Raw genomic sequence first — 22,272 nt, 5'->3', positions numbered from 1 at the left:
CCACGGTCCTTTAGTTTATTTCTTTATATGTGGTGCTGAGAATCAAACCCAGTGCCTCACACATGCTATGCAAGCACTCTATCACTGAGCCACAACCCCAGCCCTGTGGGGGTTTTTAGTTCTTTTGTTTTTTGGTACCAGGGACTAAACTCAGAGGCACTCTACTGCTATATCCCTAGTTCTTTTTATTTTTTGTTTTGAGACAGGGTCTTGGCAAGTTAATAAAGATGGCCTCAAACTCGCAATCCTCATGCCTCAGCCTCTAGAGTTGCTGGGATAATAGGGTGCATCATCATGCCCAGCTATGGTTTTTTAACCATAGCTGGTTTTGTAGAACAGACTACTTACATCTTTCCTTCTCACATCTTCTAATATCCATATAAGTCCCAAATATATCCCTGCCATACTAATCATTACAAATCCAAGTTCCCTTAAGGACTGAAAGAATGGCTAATATTATAAATAAATGAAATGATTTACTGACCTGAAAGGACATATAAATAGGCATTATCTTAAAGTTATAAAAAAATAAATTTGGACATCGAGGAACAAGCATGCATAAAAGGCAACACCTTTTAGGAGAATTTTTTCTTTTTTATTCAACTGTAAAACTTTCAAAATACAATTATCTTTCTATAAGAAAGCAAATTATAGGGCTGGGGTTGTGGCCAGGGGCAGAGTGTTTGCCTACCACATACAAGGCCCTGGGTTCAATCCTCAACACACCACATATTAATAAGTAAATAAAGGTATTGTGTCCAACTACAACTGAAAAGTAAATATGAAAAAAAAAGAAAGAAAGCAAGTTATAAAAGTCACCTAGAACTTAAGCAGTTTAGTGAGACCCCCATCTCAAAATAAAAATTAAAAAGTGGAGGAGGCTGGGCAGGTAGCTCAGTGGTAGAGCTCTTGCTTTGCTTAGCATGCCCAAAGCCCTAGGTTTAATCCATAGTAACCCCCCCAAAAAAAAAATCTTATGCATTTAATAAGCAAAGTTGAACTATCTTCAAAAAAAATTAATAATAGGCAACCTTATTTTTTATTGATGCATTAAAATTATACTTAAATAATAAGTAAGTTTAAAGAAAGGGATACAGAACATGTATAACGTCCTTAACTGCAAAATACCACACAGATTTAAGTTTCTTTGGTGAATATAGTTTAAACTTGCTAACACAAAGTCAGGCAAACAGGGGCAGGATTAAACTAAAAGCAGAACTGACTGGAGGGCTTTAAGAAGCAGCATTTGGAAAAGAACATTACAGATTCTTAGACTCCCTCCATGTTCTCACACAGTAACACAATTATTCTTTCTCTATCCCAGGCTAGCAATTAAATTTTACTGGATTTACTCTCTGAAGTGGTGAGATCACAGAGGACCTAGTTAAGGTAGGGACTGGGCATGATAGACAGCACAGAGAAAAATGAGACACCATGATGAAAACAAGGGGATCAACTGTAAAGGTAAATTTTCACTCCTCACCTACCTTTTCTAAGGCAGCTATTATACACAGTTGTCTTCCAAAAGGATGGAGTAAACCAAGACAAAGGGACAAGGCAATAGAGGATCCAACATGGAAGAAGTCCCAAGATGACAGTAAAAACTGTAAAAGGATAAACTGCTCCAAGAAGGATACCTCCTTGGAAAAAAATATATACAGATTACCTGTCTGATGTATTTTTTTCTTTTTTTTTAATATTTATTTTTTAGTTTTCGGCGGCCACAACATCTTTGTTTGTATGTGGTGCTGAGGATGGAACCCGGGCCGCACGCATGCCAGTTTGAGCCACATCCCCAGCCCCCGTCTGATGTATTTAACGATAGTGTTAGACAAAAATTATCAGAGGTCATCGTTACGGACTAAGCTCCTGCACTAGGCTCCAATAGACCAAGCTAAAAATCAAGATGGAGTCATTTACACTAAAGTTCTTTGTCATCAAGTTGAAATTAAGCCATTTATCTGACTTTCCAGAGAAATCAGGAATAGTGAGTGAACACCCAAATTTTCCAAATACACCAGTTTTTAATGGCATATACTCTTAATTGCCTCTGCTTAATTCCTTTCATACAAAAAAAAAAGAACACCTAAAGTAACCTGATGTTAATCAGGTATTTTTCTGTTGTTCTGTCTCCTTGTCCATGAAAAGTAACGGTGAAAGATCAATCAGGTTTTTGTTTTTGTTTTCTTCAATCTTTTTCTGTCTATAAAACCAACCTCCTCTGCTTGGTTCATGGGAATATTTATTATTTATGCAATGAAGAGTCACCATATTCTAGAATTTAAAATAAAGCCAATTTAGATCTTGAAACGAAATCACTGCAACTTTGTTCATTGACAATAGAAAATCTAACACTCTCTCTCTCTCTCTCTCTCTCTCTCACACACACACACACACACTTAGTCCCTTTAAGCTGTTACAACAGAATACCATAAACTGGGTGGCTTTTAAGCAACAGAAATTTATTTCTACAGTTCTGCATACTGGGAAATCTATGATCAAGTCACCAGCAAATTCAGATATGGTACTTTCTTACTATGTTCTCACATGGAGGAAGGGAAAGGCAGTTCTCTGAGGACTATTTTATAAGGGCACTAATCCCAAATCCCATCATCACCTCCCAAACATTCTACCTTCTAACAGGAGAATACATAAATATTCAAATACTATATACACACAAACTCAAACATAAATGTTTATATATATATTCATTTCATATATATAAACAATGTTTGCTTTGCATATATAAATATAAAATGTTATATATAAAACAACCATTTTAATATATTTAAAATATTTATACATATTTTAAAACCTCTTTATATACTTGTGTGTGTATATATATATGATACATATAATTTATATTCAATACCTCAGGTTTTATTTCTTTGACTCACAAATTTTGTTTGGTTTTCCCCCAAAAGGGAGAAGAGGTGGTTAAAAGAAAAGAATGATTATTCTGAAGACAAATTTTTCAGTGTTTTTTGTTTCTTTTCTGATTTTGCCAAATTCCTGTTTAATTTTCAGATAATTTTGTTCAAGATAAAAACTACAGATGACAAAACAAACGAACAAAAAGATAATGGAGGGGCTGGGGTTGTGGCCTAGCATTCATGAGGCATTGGATTCGATCTTCAGCACCACATAAAAATAAAGATATTATGTCCACCTAAAAAAAACAAAACTGAAAAATAAATATATTGAAAAAAAAAAGATAATGGAGGGACTCTTAATGAGTGTTGTGGAGCCAATCATTCTTTTTGTCAATCCTCTGCTGGGAGGCACAGACCTGTTAGAGGCCTGAAGAAGGCCTGTGAAAGCACCACTCACTTCCTCCTCAGCCTGAGAGTTTTGATAAACCCAGCCTAATTCCCTCTTAAGATTGGGAGCCACCTCGTCACAAAGGCATGAAAAGTTAGTTTTGGCTTTACTATAAATTACTGCGATTTCTAAACTTGCTGGGAATGCCTGCCTGTGCCTTGAACTCACCCATATCTGGCTTTCCCTCACCAGATAACAACCCTCTCTGAAACTCTAGTGGCGCCTCATAAATTCTGATGTTGGGATCTAAATTTACTCCATAAGTGCTGGACCATTAACCTACTACCTTCCTTTGTATTATGCTTGTCAAAATCCAGTTATCTGTGAGTTCTTAAGACACCCCCCTTTTTGCAACTTTCTGTGCTATAAAGCTGTGCTCCTAGAGAGCTATGGGGCTATCTTCTGTCCCCACGAGTTTCAGGAGAGACAGCCCCAGCTGGCCGGAATTACAAGCTTGCTTTAATTTGATTTAAATTGGAGTCAGTGGTCTTTTCTTTGCATCATGGTTTAACAAGTTTGACATCCTCAACCACTCCAGTCTGAATACATGCCAAGACAGCTGCAATAGGCACCTTTTCTGGTCCAGACACATATTCTAAAAAAGTTTTCAGCAAAACTACCTTCAACAGGATGCAATGTATACAAAAAATAAATAAATAAACTAAAAATAAACTAATATCCTCTCTTCACACAAGTTGAAGAGACTTCACTCATGAAATATTAGCTAAATCCAGTGAGCAAATTTGGCACAGACTGAACTCCCTTAATGAAGTAACAGCACCACAAGGCCCATGCAGGGGTGTTATTTCCAGAATAACTACAATATCACACATGGGTTCATATAGCTTCCTATCAAATTCTGAATGTAAAATAAAGGTTTAGAAATTCAGAAGCAAATATGTTAGTTTTCATTTATTTCCTTAAAAAATAGCCTTCTTTTTCATACACACACACACACACACACACAAATCATCCAATCAAATTTCCCATAAACTCTAGGGCTTATCTGTCAGTACATTCTGTTTTTAAAAGAATATATTACCCCCTTATGGCTCCTAAAACTTACCTGTGAAGCATGTAATATCTCATTTCCTTATTTTCCTCTGCAGAACCCTCCATATAAAGATGGCAAAGGAATGGAATCTTTTTCTTCAGATTTTGGCCTTGTAAACAAAAGTCACAGTTCTTCCTGTTGCAGCTGCTTAAAACCCACAAGGACAAGAGATACTATGCCTTCCTAGCCCTGCTTCAACCAGACTAGAGTATTCTTGATGGTCTCAAAGTAGGATTTTGCCTACTTTGTCCCCAATTTCCCCACCTTTCCTCCTTCTTGCATTTTCCCCCCTCACTTGGTTCACACATAGAATTAGTTGACTTTCCAAGGGGGTTGAGAGGACAGGGGGAGAAATCTTGTACAATTGGAAAACAGCAGTACTGTTTTAGCTGCAACAAACATGTTTAACTCAACTTTCTTCTGACAGTTACCAGAAAAAAGCTCCACTGCCTCTCCTGACTACCAGGAGCACATGACAGGAGGCCCCAGGGCAAAAAAGAAGGCAAAGTTTACAAAGACAACTAAACCAAGAAAATAATGGGGTCATGAAAGCCTAAGGGAGGAAGACAGCACAGCCTAAAGGTAATTTCTGAGATCCAATCAAAATAAATACTAATTATCACACTACAAGAAGGTGAAAGCAGGTAAAGAGGAAAAAAAAGCCAAGTAGAAAGGAAATGTGCCACTAAAGTAGGAGTCATTTTCAGGACAACACAGTGATACTTACAAATGCACAAAAATTTTAGTCACCAAAATTTCAGAATGAGAATGAAGCTAATGCAAAATAAAAGATGTGGATAAAATCTTTAAAGGACAAAGGGCCTGGACAAATATTTTGGACAAAGAGGTCTAATCTAGTTTGTGCAGAGAAGAAAAATCCTGCCTCAAAATAACACTGGGACATATATATCACTATGAAAACAAATTTGCAGTAGAAAATTTTAAAAATAAACAATGACTGAACATTATACAGAAACATCTTCTTGCTTTAGCTTTGAATTAAGTAGATGCTCTCATTATATTGCTGTCTTGTAATTCGAGGAAAAACAATAGCAAAAGACTATGAAAGCTTAGAACCTATAGAAAGACAACTTCCTAAGACAAGTCCTCAGGATTCACTCATTAAGAGTCCCTCCATTATCTTTTGATATTCAAAAAGCAAATAAAGCACTGAGTATAGAATAAGACAGCCCTGTATGGCAATGGACTACATCTGAAAAATAAACAGAAGAAGGCACATTCAGTAACCAAGTTTATGCGAATCTTTCTACAACAACCAAACACATACAGCATACCAAGATAAAAAGCAAAACTAGAGTTCCAACTCTTTTGTGGATACTACCTACAATTTTTCTGTAATATTAGAACACAAAAATTAAAAAAAAAAAAAACATATTCACTTCCCCAAATTTGAAGAATTTTAATCTACCATGAATAGTGTCTCTAAGGTGGACACATACCTGGCACATAATCCAACTAGAAGCCCACACTGATCCCAGCATTGTAACATGCCAAGGACCAAGAATGATGTAGCAATTTATTCTGCAGACAATGATGCATTCGCTGGCTTGATTGCAATGCAGTCTGAGTTATACTGCAGCACACCCAGAAGGGACTGTTTTATATCAGGGCTTTTATAAGTAGAGAAATCTTGGATTAAAAGTATATCTTTATTGAAAATCAAATGACGTGTATAACAGTTTCTTTGTGGACTCTAAATTCTGTTTCATTGATAAATATGCATAGCCTTGCAACAATGCCTCATGGTCTTTATAAGTGTGGCTTTATACTAAGTTTTGAAATCAGGTAGTGTAATTCTTTTAACTTTCCTCTCTATTTTCAAAACTGCCCATTATGGTCCTTCGGTTTTTCTTGTAAATTTTAGGATCAGTTTGTCAAATTCTAGAAAGAAAAAAAAAAGGCTGCAAGGTTTTGATATTGACTGAATTTATAGATAAATTTAAGGAGAATTACCATCTATCTTCACAATATTGAATCTTCAAAGTCCTGAACATGCACTGCCTCTCTTTTCATTTTGATCTTTTTAAATTTCAATCAGCAATGTTCTATAATTTTTAGCATACAAGTCTGGTATTTTTTCCTGAAAACTTTATTCCTATTTTATCCTTTTTGATGCTACTGTGAATAAAGCTATTTTATTTTATTTTCAGACTGTTGATTTCTAGCTAGCATATAGAAATGTGGTGAACCTTTGTATATTGATCTTATAGCCTGTGACCTTGCTAAGTTAATTGATAAACTCATTTGAAAATTCTGTCAACAATTTTGAGAAATAATTCACATAGCATACATTTTACCCTTTTAAAGTGTATAATTTAATGTTCTTAACCTATTCATATAGCCTATTCATATATAGCAATCACAATCAATTTTAGAACATTTTTATTACCCTAACAAGAAACCCCATAATCAGTAACAAGTCATTCCTCATTTCACTAACACCCTTCCCCAGTACTAGGCAATCACTACTTTCTATCCCTGTAGATTTGCCTATTATAGACTTTACATATAAATAAAAATATGTGGGGCTAGGGATGTGGCTCAAGCGGTAGTGCGCTCGCCTGGCATGCGTGCGGCCCGGGTTCGATCCTCAGCACCACATACAAACAAAGATGTTGTGTCCACAGAGAACTAAAAAATAAATATTAATAAAAAATAAAAATAAAAAAATAAATAAAAATATGATCTTCTATGACTGGCTTCTTTTGCTTAGCATATTTTCAATGGTGTAGAATGTATCAGTAGTACCTTGTAACTTTTTATGATGAACTAGTATTCCATTATATGAATATATCATATCCTCAAGTGTCCTGAAATTAACCAACATGCTTCTAAATAATTAGGTTAGGGCTGGGTTGTGGCTTAGTGGTAGAGTGCTTGCCTAGCACATGTGAGGTGCTGGGTTCAATCCTCAGCACCACATAAAAATAAATAAATAAAATAAAGGTATTGTGTCCAACTACAACTAAAAAATTTTTTCTAAATAATTTATAGATTAAAAAATCACAATGAAAATAATATTTAAAATGGAATGATAACAAACTTGGAACATGGAATGATATCAAAACTTGAGAGCTATAATAAGATAAACTGTGGATACAAAGAGAGAAATGAATAGATATATGATAAAGAAAGTGTAGAAAAAAATTTAATGTCAGAGTCTAATAGTGAGTGCACAAGTATTCTCTGTAAAACACTCTCAATTTTGCTGGGTGATTGCAATGTAGCAGTTGTTTTTGTTTTTGTTTTGTTTTGATTGAACCCAGGGAGCTTTACTGATGACTGATCTACATCCCCAGACCTTTTCTAATTTTTTATTTTGAGTCAGGGTCTCTCTAAGTTGCTGAAATTTTCCCCAAACTGTGGTCCTCCTGTCTTAGCTTCTCAAGTTGCTAGGATTATAGGTATGTGCCGGCTGATTGCAATTTTTTATGGCAAAATATTGAGGGAAGGGCTGGGGTTGTGGCTCAGGGTAGAGCACTCACCTAGCACATGCAAGGTGATAGGGTTGATGCTCAGCACCACATAAAAATAAAATAAAGGTATTGTGTTCAACTATAACTAAAACAAAATATTTTTAAAAAAATGTTGAGGGGGATAAAAAAAACTTGTAGGATAAAGCTTACACTTGGCTTACAGGAAAGTGTAGTTTTTAGAAATAGAAAAGAAAGAACCCAAAATCAATGATTTAGGCAACTGAAAAGGTTTTTTGGTTTTTTTGTTGTTGTTTTTTTTTTTTTTTTTCTGGTTCCCACCATTTAATTGTATTTTATTCACATGGTGTTAGGGGAAATGACAAGCTTTCCTGCTCCAACACATTAAAAGAAATATTAGGAGAACTTTTAAAAGAACAACATCCATTCCATTGCTAAAAGCTAATGCTTTGCCAGCTTGAAGAGTTTTCACTGTATGTTTAAAATTAATCTTTGAGGGCTGGGGATGTGGCTCAAGCGGTAGCGCGCTCGCCTGGCATGCGTGCGGCCCGGGTTCGATCCTCAGCACCACATACAAACAAAGATGTTGTGTCCGCCGAGAACTAAAAAATAATAAATATTTTTAAAAAATTTCAAAAAATAAAAAATAAAATTAATCTTTGAATGAAAAAAGTTAAATTCAAGGGGCTTGGGTTGTGGCTCAGTGGCCGAGCGCTTGCCTTGTACATGTGAGGCACTGGGTTCGATCCTCAGCACCACATAAAAATAAACAAAATAAAGATATTGTGTCCATGTATAATTTTTTTTAAAAAGTTAAATTCTATATGACATGTCCTCAATGCCTGAAAAAGCTTTTACATGGGAAAAACAGGGCTTAAAATTTTCCTTCTAGTTTTATTCTTGAATTCTCCAATTTTTTTAAATATTATTATTGCCTTTTGTGACTGTCTTTGATCAATTCTTAGGCATGCGATCTATCACTGAGCTCCATCCACAACATTTGATCAACCTTTATCTCTCTCTCATTTCTTCAACAAATATTTATTGACTATCATAAAATATAGAAAGTACTGGATGTACAATAGTAAACAAAACATGCAATCTTTGCCCATGTGTTACAATATAATGGAGATAAGAATCAAATAAATAGGTTAACAAGAATATTATAAATTGTGATAAATGCTATGACAGTAGGGAAGAAGGGAATATAATGAGCAATAGCAAGCCTCTTGGAGCAAATGAAACCTAAAAGATTTAAGTAATCTGGCTGGGTGTGGTGGTACACTCCTGTAATCCCAGCAGCTCACAGGATGAGACAGGAAGTTTATGAGTTCAAGGCCAGCCTCAGCAACTTAACAAGACCCTAAGCAACTTAGTAAGACCCTATCTCTAAATAAAATATTTTTTAAAAGTTTGAATTTCACATAAGCAAGTTTTTATATAGATATCTCTATGCATTATTTGGGACAACTTCTACTGAAAAATTATTCTTTGTGCATCTGAAATTCAAAATTAACTGGGCATCCTGTGTTTTATTTGCTTTACCGGGAAACTCTACATTAATGTACTATGGCTATAAAGGATGTTAACATTAGGTGAAATGGAATAAAGAATACATAGAAATTCTGTGCTATCTTCACAATTTTTCTGTAAGTCTAAAATTATTTTAAAATAAAAAAATTTTAAAATTAAACCTAAAAGATTTTTAATAAGGTAAGAAGATGTTATATGGAAAAAAGCAAGAAAAGTGAACTATGTATTCATAGAACGATATATTCATTATCATCATTATTATACCCCCTCCCCGGCCCCTGCCATTTTTCCATCTTTTTTTTTTTAATATTTATTCTTAAGTTTTAGATGGACACAATATCTTTATTTTACATTTATGTGGTGCTGAGGATCGAACCCAGTGCCTCGTGCATGCTAGGCAAGCACTCTACTGCTGAGCCACAACCCCAGCACCCCCCTTTTTTTTGGCACTGGGAATTGAACTCAGGTGCACTCTACCACTGAGCTACACCCCCAGCCCTTTTGATTTTTTTTTATTTTGAGACAAGGTCTTGTTAAATTGTCCAGGCTGGCTTCCAATTTGCAATTCTCCTGCCTCAGCTTCCCAAGTCACTGAATAACAGACTTATGCTACCCATGTCTGGCTTCATTATAATATAATTTTTTAATTAAATTTATTAAGGGATAAAAATCACTGAAAGAAAATATTACGTAGTAGTTACCAACGGATGATTATTTTCATGTCCTTTATTATACTTTCTAGATTTCTAACTTTTCTACTGTAAACACATATTACTTCTAATAACTTAAAAATATAAAGCAGTTGTGCTGGGCACAGTGGCACATGCCTGTAATCCTAAGGACTTGGGAAGCTAAGGCAGGAAGATTCCAAATTCAAGGTCAGCCTCAGCAACTTGGTGAGACCCTGTCTCAATATAAAAAATAAAAGGGCTGGGGTGCTGGGGTTGTAGCTCAGTGGTAGAGCACTTGCCTTGCATGTGTAAGGCACTGGGTTTGTTCTCAGCACCACATATAAATAAATGAATAAAATAAAGGTCCATCAACATCTAATAAATAAATAAATGGGCTGGGGATGTGGCTCAGTGGTTAAGCACCCCAAACCAAAAAAAGAAGAAGAAGAAAGGGGGGGATGGGAACGGTAAATGTATGCATTACAGTAGAAGTAACAGAAGCAAGAAACATTATTAAATGGTTGTCCTGAGTCCTACTTATAGCAGTCATAATTAATCAAGTTTATAGAATAAACTCCTGGGACAAACACATACATAGAAATAGCTCCTATTTTCTGAATGGCAAGAAAGGAAGGTGGAAGATGAAAAGAAGATACTACTGCCCTCAGCCAAAGACTACTAAGTTGCAGATCTCAGAATTACCCTCAATGACACCTATCCACAGGTGACTTAATTAAAAGATGGATCAAAGGAGAAACTTTGTCCTATTTTGGAACATTAGTTAGGTGAGAAGCCAGTGGAAACTGGAAACTGTCCCCTTCCCAGACTGCTGATCACACTTCTATCCAGAACTCCTCCACTGGCACCTGTCCCCTTTCCAGGCTGCTGATCACACTTCTGTCCAGGACTCCTCCACGAGCTACCAGCATGAGTTTTGCCAACAGTAAGGCATGCAAAGAACTAAGCACACAGTCTACATAATAGCCATGAACTTGGAATGACTTTGCAACTACAAACTGCCTTGTAATATCATTAGTTGAGTTTCCTATAATGGTAATTATCTCACCATTGCCAACTCAGTTTCCTCAGCAAATGGACATTATGTTTCACATAGTTTTAAGTTCTCATGGAGCTGTGAGACTTCAAGGAGTCAGTTAATCCAGTCTTTCTCGTCGGGGGGGGGGGGGGGGTGTCACTATAACATTTTGAGAAGGACAATTCCTGGCTACTACATTGCAGAAGGTTTAGTATCCTTTAAATAAATCCTTTTAGTGTCCTTTAAATGTAAGTAGTCCCACCTGTCACAACTCCATACACTTCCAAGTGAACTCAAGAAAGAAGATATCACCACCAGTATTAACCTTAAGGTTAACCTTAAGTGAACTATAAAGTAATAAAACATTTTACATAAAGATAAAAACCTAACCCCTTTTCTCTGCCACTAATTCCTCATTTTTTACCCAGAGATTAGATTTAATACATTGTTCATTCACTCCATAAGACCAACTTTGTCTGAATTTATTATATAATTAAGATACTTGTATCCTCTGGGAAATAGAGCAGAAAAGGTACTGAAATGGAATCAAAACATCCAGTTTGAAATTCAGTTTTCTGGCTATTCAACCTTACTCAAGTTATTTCCTCTCAATACACCTTGATTTCCTCATCTATTAAAACAAAAAAAAAATTATGTTAAATTATCTCTCTGGTTCACTTAAGTTCTAGGAATCTACAAAGTAAACCATAAATAACTTGCTTTATTCTTTTTTTCTGACCTCCCTATAGCTATATGGGGGTGAGGGCTAACATGTACCACCTCATCTCACAGAAGCCAGGATCACAAGCCTGTGGGATGACAATAAGAACCATCATATTCAGCTAGATCCAGTACAGTATTTTTTGGTAGAGTAGTATCTTGATGTATAGAAAGGAGCTGAATTGCTTTATAATCCATTAATAAAAGAAGTACCAAGATAATAGCAGCAGCAATAGCCACTCTAACTTATGTTTATCTAGATTAGGCCTATAACCTTAATGCTGCTTGTGCAGTAGAATCACCTGGATAGCTTTTTTTTTTTTTTTTTTTTAATGCCCCAAGCTAAGCCAATACCAAATGATACCAGAATCTCTAGGAAGAGGACGTATTCTTTAACTCTTTAACCCTCACCTACCCAAGAGATACTGATGAGCAGTGAGAATTAACTAATGATACAGACCCTTTCATCCCAAAATTGCCAAGCAAATGACCAAAGGTACAGGCTCACACACTGATTATATAATCAAACATCAATAAACAAGAATATTCCAAGGGAAAGAGTTGTGGTTCAGTGGTAGAGCGATTGCTTAGCATGCATGAGGCACTGGATTCAATCCTCAGCACCACATATAAATAAATGAATAATAATAAAAAAAAAGGTCCATCAACAATTCAAAAATACTTAAAAAAAAAGAATATTCCAGTGGTACTATTAACATTCTCAATTACAGATTGTGTTTGTAGAGAAAAAAGAGGGCTCTGTGGGAATCCCTTGTTTATATCACAATGATTTATTGAGGATTAACTGTGCTAGAAACAATATAATTTCATGACATGAGTAAGAAGTTTAAAGAAAGATTACTACAAATTTGCCTATCCCTACAGAATTCCTATCAAGCATCAAGAGAGTTAAAACTATATTAATAAAGCAGTACAAAGGCTGAAATTCCTCAAACCAACTCTCACTTGCTAGGTCTTACCTAAAAGATCTAGTATGTATGAAGGGTAGGAAAAAGTTGAGGGGAACATTTAGAAAAAGACAATTCTTTCTTTTTTTTTTTTCTTTTTTGGTACTGGGGAGGAAACCCAGGTGCACTTTACCACTAAGCCACATCCCCAGCCCTTTATTTTGTATTTTATTTAGAGACAGGATCTCACTGAGTTGTTTAGGGCCTCGCTAACTTGCTAAGGCTGGCTTTGAACTCACGATCCTCCTGCATCAGCATCCAAGCAGCTAGAATTACAGGCGTGTGCCACCATGCCCAGATAGGAAAAGACAATTCTAAGATACAACATTTCAGGGCTGAGATTCTGGCTCTGTGGTAGAACGCTTGCCTAGCATGTGTTAGGCACTGGGTTCAATCCTCAGCACCACATATAAATAAATGAATAAAATAAAGATCCATCAACAACTAAATAAAATAAAATAAAATAAAAATAACATCTCCCACTTAACTCATCAAAACCATGAGTCCAGTGACATGGGAAGAAGTACAGCAATCTTAGCTTTCAAAGCATAATCAACAAAACTAATTATGTTAAATAAGATAACCATTAAACCTCTCTCTCTTACCTTATGTGTAAGGCCAAGCCATCCTGTAAGCTAGAGATCCCCAAATCAGAAAGTGTATCTGAGCTGACAGAAGCTGGTGACAAAGAGCCCTCCTTCTCTTCCAGGAGGTCCAGCTTCACCAGGTTGCTGATCTCATCTTCTGAGTTATCTTCAGACACAGAACCAATTATGAATCGAGAATGCTGGTTCAGCTCCAGAGGTTTGGCCAAGGGAGATGGTTCATCCATTATTCTTTCAAAATAAGCTCTCAGAGCTATGGAGAAAATAAGTGAGAAAAGCAAGTTATGGATAACACTCTGACAACACTCACAGAGTATACCTAATGAACCACAGCTGGCTCTTGGAAGCAAGACAAGAGTTAGATACTTAGTTTTCCTGGCTACTCTATTTCAGAGAGCCTTTGACTCCTACAAAGCAGGAAAAGTGAGATCATGGTAACTATGCCTATAAATTAAAATCAATTCCCTTTTCCCTACAAAATCTTTCTCAAAAAGCCATAGGCCATCCATAATCTCTTTATCAATTAAATGAGATCTGAGAGATAATTATGATCAATAGGAAAACCTTGGTAGAATATGAATACTAACTGTTGTGGGGCTGCAACTTCATTGTTAGTATTAGTGGTAATGAATGGTAAGGGTTAGGGAAAATTGGTGGTTGTTTGAATCTTGCTGTTAAGAGTAAATTATAAGAATTGTTATGCAAAAAAAAAAGAGTACATGTATAATGGCATAATTTGGCGTGAACATACTTTATATACAGAGTTATGAAAAAATTGTGCTGTATATGGGTAATAATGAGTGTAATGCATTCCACTATTGTCGTGTATTAAAAAAAAAAAAAGAGTAAATTATAAAATGATCATCTGGTTCCAAAACTATACATTGAGAGGTTGTGAAATCTTATATAAGTGCATACTTTTAAAGAAAATACCAAGTGGGTTTTTTTTTAATTAAAACAAAAACAAACAAAAAAGTTTATTACTGAATAAAACAATAACAAATTGCCAGGAATGAAAAAAACTATAAACATTTCCTAAATGTTAGTTAGAGATTACTTAAGTTAATTTCCATTTTTAAAACTCAAGTCAAATATTGGTCTGGGGATAGCCCTGGGTTCAATGTTCATCATCAAAAAGTGTGATGTTTTAAATTTACTATAGATCTCTCAGCTATAATATTAGATTCTTTTTTGTTGTTCTAATTAGTTATACATGATAGTTTAATGCATTTTGACACATCATACATAAATGTAGTATAACTTCTCATTCTTCTGGTTGTACATGATATAGAGTTATACAGGTTGTGTAATCATATATGCTCATAGGGTAATAATGTCCAATTCATTCTACTACCATTCCTTCCCCATTCTCCCTCCCCTCCCTTCACTCCCTTCTGTCTAATGCAAAGTACCTCTATTCTTGCCCCCTTATTATGAATTATTAGATTCTTTAAAATAAAATGTCTCCAAATTTTATGAAGAAGTTTATACTAGAAGCCTAAAAGAAAACCAAATCATTTAAAAAGGAAGAAAGGGAAAATGGAGTAAGGAAAGAAAAAGGGAGAGAAAGGAAAAGTTCCAACAGACTGACCACTCTGAGGAACTTCAAAAGATGCACTTGCAAAAAGCCTCTTTCACATTTATAAACTTTATAGTCAAATTTAAAAATAACAGTAGATCCAAAAAATAAAATTCCTTTCCACTAAGAAAAAATAATGACTGCCTTCCTCTAAGAGAAATAAGAAGTAAGGCACTCAGGTACAGATTCATAGAGTCTGATTGAAGTTTGATGACCACACACACAAAAATCAAAACCATGAGAAAGAACTGATTTCTTTTTTATTCTATGAGAGAAGTAAAAGTTAGCAAAATATGGTCCCTGGGCTAATAAATGAAAGGCCTAGTTTTCCTTTCCAAGATCGTGAAGGCAGCCTTCTCTAAAGGGTTGCACAAACTGGAAGCAGCTTAGGGTTAACAGCTAAAGGGCTGGTCCAGCCACTAACACTTGTACAGAAAAAGTATTCCCAGGCACAAGCATGCAAACTACCAGAAAAGAGAGGTCATGTATGGAAAATCACTGAGCAGCTATCCAGACACTGTAGAAGCTACCTCACCACGTGTCCCATTTCCACTGCTTCTAGTCCTGAATTAGAAGGTACGACACTATCATCATGTGACTCCTTGTTCACTTCAGGCTATCTACCCTAGGTTTGCCTACATTTTTTTGTAGAAGACAACTTTTAACGACAACAACAAAAACTCAAATAAATTTATTTAAGCACATGAACAAAATCTTTTTTACATTATAAATATCAAAGAGCATTATTTGTAACTGACCTCTTATAATTCTTACTGTCTGAGCAGTTATCCGCTTCCAAAAAGAACTAAAGAAAGAAAGAAAGAGAAATTTGAAGATTTTTTTAAAGAACCCCAAATTTTTGTCAATTCCTATTTTGTTCAGCATAATACAAAATTAATATTATTCAAAGTATCACTTTTTTATGGTCTATTACTTAACTTGAATCACAAAGTTCAGTAGTTTATTATTTGTTCAATTCCATAAGTCATACACATTACAAACACAGACTTGATTATTTATGGCAGTAATAAATAAGAGTCAAAACTTACCATTTCATAAAGTGACTTTTCCAGAAAAGTTGTATACTCAATGTATGCATTCCAATCCTTATCATTTCATTAAAAATGAGGCAGTTAGGCTCTGATTATATTCCCTAGTGGCTATACTTACTCATGCAGGCCAGGAGCCAGGGAGAAGGCAATGCTCTATTTTACTAAGTTTCTAAGGTCAAAAGGACTACCAAAAAGTCTCTACTCTCCACATCCTAGGTTTCCTATTAAGATAACAATTTAAATGTATCTAAGATAGAAATTCTGGATTTAGGGGCTGGGGATGTGGCTCAAGCGGTAGCGCGCTCGTCTGGCATGCGTGCAGCCCGGGTTCGATCCTCAGCACCACAAACAAAGATGTTGTGTCCGCCGAGAACTAAAAAATAAATATTAAAAATTCTCTCTCTCTCTCACTCTCTCTCCTCTCTCACTCTCTTTAAAAAAAAAAAAAAAGAAAAAAGAAATTCTGGATTTATATATGAGAATTACCTGGGAGCTTTTAAAAACTACCCATATCTACATTTTCCCCCAAACCTACTGAATCAAAACTGCAACTAGAAGGGGGCCCAGGAACCTGAATTTTAAGTTCCACATCTGGTTGCACTGATGTAAAGCCAGACTTAAGAAACACTGGTCTAAGACAGAGAATGAAACAAATGGGAAGATCCCATTACTTTGATAGGAAAATCCAGAACTTCTAAGAGAGGATCCCCAAATGACAAAGGACAAGATTTGGAGTAGTGTGGGTACATTAATTGGCTAATTATGATTTATCTAATTACGTAGTCTAAACTATTATTATCCCTACAACTGTGTCAGGGAAAGGAATAAGAAGGCAAAAAGAAGTATTTTGAATTAGGTAACCAAAGATTCATTGGAGCTGGAGTCAAAACCTATAACCTGTCCACGCCTGTAATCCCAGCAATTTGGAAGAACAAAGCAAGAGGATTGCAAGTTCCAGGCCAGACTGGGCAACTTAGCAAGACTTCTCTCGAAATAAAAAATAAAAAGGGACTGGGGATGAAGCTCAGTTTAGGGTACCCTGGGTTCAGCGCTCAGTACCAGAACAAAACAAAAAATAAAAAGGACCCAGGTTGAAACTCTGACTCTGTAAAGTACTGACAGTGGAAACGAGCAAGTCACTTAACATTGCAGAGCTACTTTATGTATAAAAATTAAAAGATCATATTTACTTCATGGGACTGCTATGTAGACAGAGTATGTGAAAGTGTTCTGTAAACTGTAATATAGTAGGCCAGTGTTTTTCAAAGATTGGGTCATCACCCAGTAGAGTATTAATAAATCAACCTGATGATTTTCAATCAATATTTTTCTAAATGAAATAAAAGAGAAAATGTTAAAAGTGAATCATATTTTATGAAGGTATCTATAGTTCTGCAAATTTTTGTTTCAAATTTTTGTAATTTTGTCAATTACAGTAATTGACATTTTACTGTAAACTGTATCCAAAAATCTTACAGTTACAAAATTTCTTACTCTCCCATCCCTTCCACTTTATGCCTTTACCACAAAGCGAACACAGTAAGTATCTAAATCAATGGTTTCTAAACCCTGTTAGGTCAAGACGCTATAGGAAATCTGATAAAAGCTATGGACCCTTTCCTGACAAAATATATATCCTCCTACACATTTTTCCCTACCTACTAGTTTGGGATTCCTAAAGCCTTGCCATGAATTAGGTTAACACTTCTCTAGAAAGAGAACAAAGAATGGAGTTTACTTTTGGGTAAGCCTCATACAGTTGCTGTCTTATCACCTCCAAAGAGCCCTGTTTTTTGGTTACAGGATAGTCTGCCTATCCATATAAAAATTATTTTCTTCAGTATACAGATTGTTCACAAAGTCAAATTTTCTTTTATTTAAAAGTTCTTGGACTTTTATTTGAGGACTCTTGAAAATATTTGGGGCTCAGTGGTGGAGCACTTGCCTAGCATACCCAAGACCTTGGATTTAATTCCCAGCATGACAAAAGAGGAAAAAATAAGCCAGGCACAGTGGCACAGGAGGGGCCACTGTAATCCCAGCAGCTCAGGAGGCTGAGGCAGGAGGATTTTGAGTTCAAAGCCAACCTCAGCAACAGTGATGCGCTAAGCAACTCAGTGAGACCCTATCTCTAAATAAAATACAACATAGAGCTGGGGATGTGGCTCAGTGATCAAGGGCCCCAAGAGCCCCTGAGTTCAACCTCCAGTACCAAAAAAGAGGGGAGGGGGCAGGAATAAAATAAAATTTTTGCAAAAGGCTTTGGAACTGTGCCTTTTGTTTCTGAAAATGAAATTACACTAATTATAGCCAATGTGCCTATTTAAAAGTCTAAATGAATTTCTTTCACAGATATTTCTCTAAGTAAGTACATCAGACTTTACCAAACTTATCATGTTCTCCTTGAACTCAAATGACATTTATTTTCCAAGCAATTCTAATAAACAGGCAGCAATAAACTCTCTTCTATTCTTTCCTTCCTTCCACTCCTCCCCCGATTTCCTTTCTTCCTTACTTAGGGATTGAACCCAGGGGTGCTCTCCCACAGAGCTACATCCCATTGTATTTTGATACAGAGTCTTGCTAAATTGCTCAGGCTGGCCTCAAACTTGCCATCCTCCTGCCTCAATCTCCCAAAACACTGGGATTATAAGCAGGAGCCACCATACTGGGCATCAGTTTGTTTTTATAGCTATTGATAAAAGTATCCAAGCCTATTACAACATGTCCTTGTCTTTCAAACTACAGTAAATTCATTTTTTTTTCCATAAATAACTGAATTGGCCTTTTTTCATTTGGTCATTTTATTGATGATGTTTTAATGGACTTCAGTATTAACTCTGTGTTATAGAGGATTACAAAGAATTTTTAAAACTATTTTTTATTTTCTTGCAAGTTTTAAATATGAAAATAAAAGCTCGTGATCCAAATAGTGAGGCAGATGCTATGTATTCAAAAATAAATAAGGTTTAATCCTAGGCTGAGTGGCTGTGACACTCAGAAACACAATTATAGTAATATAATAAATGCTTGGTGGAATCATAGAAGGGTATTTTATCCAAACTTGAAGGAGTTAATGATGAGGAAAGGGATCAAATCAAGAAAGACTTTCTGGGGGTAGGAAGACATTAGGGATAAAGAATTAGGGGAAAAATCCAAAAAGGGGGTAAACGTATAAGTCCATGTAGAAAGAAAATCTAAATCAAATCCAGATGGTACAATCTGATGACTTATGAGCAACATTAGATCTGAATGATCACAACAGTTTGAGATAATTTCCTTCAAGAGCCAGCTACAGACTTTTTTGGGGGCGGAAGGGAGGGGGGTAAACGAAGAGAGTATTTCTTTAGGGTATAGCAGTCAGGGAAAATAAAACTAATGTAATTATCTGTCCTAATTCCCATGTCTCAGTCCAGGGATAAGAAATATTTTTTAAGGATTAAGCTAGTGCAAGCTTCTGCATTTTTGAAGAAATCTCTAAAGAAGTCTTGCAAAACTATTGAATAAATATGAGTTTAACACATATCTACATTTTTCTTCCTGAAAGCCCACTGAAACAAAAGTATACAGTTTTATTGTTGTTGTTGTTGTTGCTATATAAAAATTAACATTTTGTATTTATTTTAAGGTATAAGCCACAAAGAAAGACTTTTAAAAGCAAACCAAAAGCAAACAAACAAAAAAAAAAAGAAGGGAGACAAGAGCAAGATCATTTCCTTGGAAAGCAACTGGACAAACTGAAGAAAACTGAATTAACTGAATTATCACTCATTTGTGTAAAACTAAGAATAAATAAAATTTATATCACATGATCTCCAAAACATTTCACCTGTGAAGGTGAAAGAGTTAAATAAAATGAGGATTGGTTGAAATTGTTTCAGAAGCTTCACATCATTAGATTTTTTTTCCCCCCCAATTAATGAAGCCAGGTGCCTGCTATTCTCGGACTGAAGGTGGGAGAGGGAGAGGGAAATATTTAAAAAATAAATAAATAAAAGAAGAAGAAGGTTTACTCTCTGGAGATAAGTTTTTCTAGACTGGGGGATATACCAGTAATAGTAGAGGGCAGGCAGGGGACCTTATTGAAAATGGATAAATTAAATAAACATATTGGGTAAGACTTTCCAGAATCCTTCTTTGTAGAATATTACCAGCCAGGAAACAAAACAAAAACAAACCCTGAAATTAGTAACACTGAAGTTCCCTAATTAAGTTGCCTAACCAGATCATTCAGCCCCACTCATTTTCTAATCACCTTTTCAATCCCCCTACCAAAAAACATATGAGCAGAAAATAAGGATTATCAGATGTCTGAGAAAAATGTCCAACATGAAAGAATCATAAACAAATAATTGCCAGTCACAGTGGTGTAGTCTCAGCAACTTAGGAAGCTGAGGCAGGAGGATCACAAATTGGAGACCAACCTCAGCAACCTATCGAGACTCTCAGCAATTTAGCAAGACCCTGCCCCAAAATTTTAAAAATGGACTGGAGTTAAATCCCAAGTGTGTCTCAGTACCACAAAAATTAACAAACAACAACAACAAAAAACAAATAACTGCTTATAGAAAAAGAAAATGCAATGTGGTATCCTGGTTTAGATAATAGAACATAAAAACATATCGGGGGAAAAATGTGGGCAAATCTGAATAAGGTCTATAATTTAGGTACTACTATTGTACCAATGTAAATTTTTCTTCCTTTCTTTTTCTTTTTTTGCAGTGCTGGGTATTGAACCCAGTGCTTCCTGCATGCCAGGCAAGTACTCTATAACTGAGCTATACCCCTAGCCCTCAGTATTAATATCTTAGCTGTGATAAGGGTACTGTAGCTATATAAAATATTAACATTTAGTGAAGCTTGGTCAAGGGTATGTGGGAACTCTAAGCACTACATTTACAACTTTCCTTTAAGTCTAAAATTACTATCTTAAAAACATCTGGAGTCTGAAGAACTATCATTATTATTCTAAAAGAGCTAAGACAAGATATTACATACATAAAACATAATGGCATTTTTAAAAATTTTTTTAGTTGTAGATCGACAGAATATTGTGGTGCTAAGGATTGAGCCCAGTGTCTCACATATGCTAGTCGAGCACTCTTCCACTGAGCCACAACCCCAACCCCTGAATGGGATCTTTTCAAAAACATTCAAGACAAAAATTCTCTCTCTCTCCTCTCTCTCTCTCTCCTTTTATTTTTTATTTATTTTTTGTTGTTTTGTTGTTATTGATTTGCGTATTTTCTGAGTTACAAGTCTCACTATGTTGCCAAGTTGGTTTTATTTATTTTTTTTTTAAAAATGACATTGTTGGCTTTTTTTTTTTTTTTTTTAAAGAGAGAGTGAGAGAGAGGGGGACAGAGAGAGAGAGAGAATTTTTTAACATTTATTTTTTTTTTCTTAGTTCTTGGCGGACACAACATCTTCGTTTGTATGTGGTGCTGAGGATCGAACCCCGGCCGCACGCACGCTAGGGGAGCGCGCTACCGCTTGAGCCACATCACCAGCCCCGCCAGGTTGGTTTTAAACTCCTGGGCTCAGGTGATCTTTCTGAGACTATGGGCACAGGCCACTGAATCCCACTAAGAAATAATTCTTAAAAGTTAAAAATCTAATCAAAGAAAATTTTTAAACCAAGTGGAAAGATAAAATTGAGGAAAGAGTTTTTATGAATCAAAATTAAGAAGTCAGATTAAATAACAGGAAAGAAAAAATAAGAAAATTACAGAACCTGTTTAGAAGGTCCAAATATGAAGAAGAACCACTGCCAAAACTGAGAACAAAATTGAGAGCAAAATGTAATTAATGTAACAATTCAATAAAACATCTGAGGATTAAAGGGCTTGATTGCCAGACTTTAAGAGTCCACTAATTGTCTGTGTGGTAGAGTGTTTGCCTAGCATACTCCAGGCCCTTGGTTTAATCCACAGCACCTCATTAAAAAAGAAAGAAAAAAAGTTCCTACCACAATGAATTAAAAACACATAACAAGGCACATCAGTTAGATATCAAAAACTGAGCACAAAGGAAGATCCTACAAGCTTCTAGAGAGGGAAAAAAAAAAAAGTTGGCATATAAGAATGCCTTTCAGACTCACCAGCAATAATACTGGAAACTTGAACGTAATTAAATAATAGCTTCAAATTCTGAAAGAAAATTATTTCCAACTTAGACCCAATCACTTCCTGTTCTACTGTAAGGACAGAATAAAGATATATCCAAACAGCAAACACTTAAAATAATTACCTCCTAGAATACATATTTCATTTTATAGA

General features: G+C 35.5%; 1 protein-coding gene across 9 annotated transcripts in view; it reads right to left on the bottom strand.

Annotated features, from left to right (window-relative positions):
* Positions 1 to 22,272, bottom strand: part of ACACA (acetyl-CoA carboxylase alpha) — a 276,021-nt gene that overhangs the window by 199,261 nt on the left and 54,488 nt on the right. For 7 of the 9 annotated variants that reach the window (XM_081270864.1, XM_081270861.1, XM_081270866.1 and 4 more), the window contains 2 exons: positions 15,701 to 15,747; positions 13,364 to 13,616 (listed from right to left, as the gene is read on the bottom strand). In XM_081270864.1, the coding sequence (XP_081126990.1) occupies positions 13,364 to 13,616; positions 15,701 to 15,747 (300 nt within the window). Of the gene's footprint in view, positions 1 to 13,363; positions 13,617 to 15,700; positions 15,748 to 22,272 lie in introns of those variants that run through there. The other 2 variants (XM_081270869.1, XM_081270871.1) reach the window with 2 other exon arrangements.

This window comes from Spermophilus citellus (assembly GCF_964194105.1).
Source record: "Spermophilus citellus genome assembly, chromosome: 17".
Lineage (NCBI taxonomy): Eukaryota > Metazoa > Chordata > Mammalia > Rodentia > Sciuridae > Spermophilus > Spermophilus citellus.
This window is presented reverse-complemented; position numbering and strand designations above follow the sequence as displayed.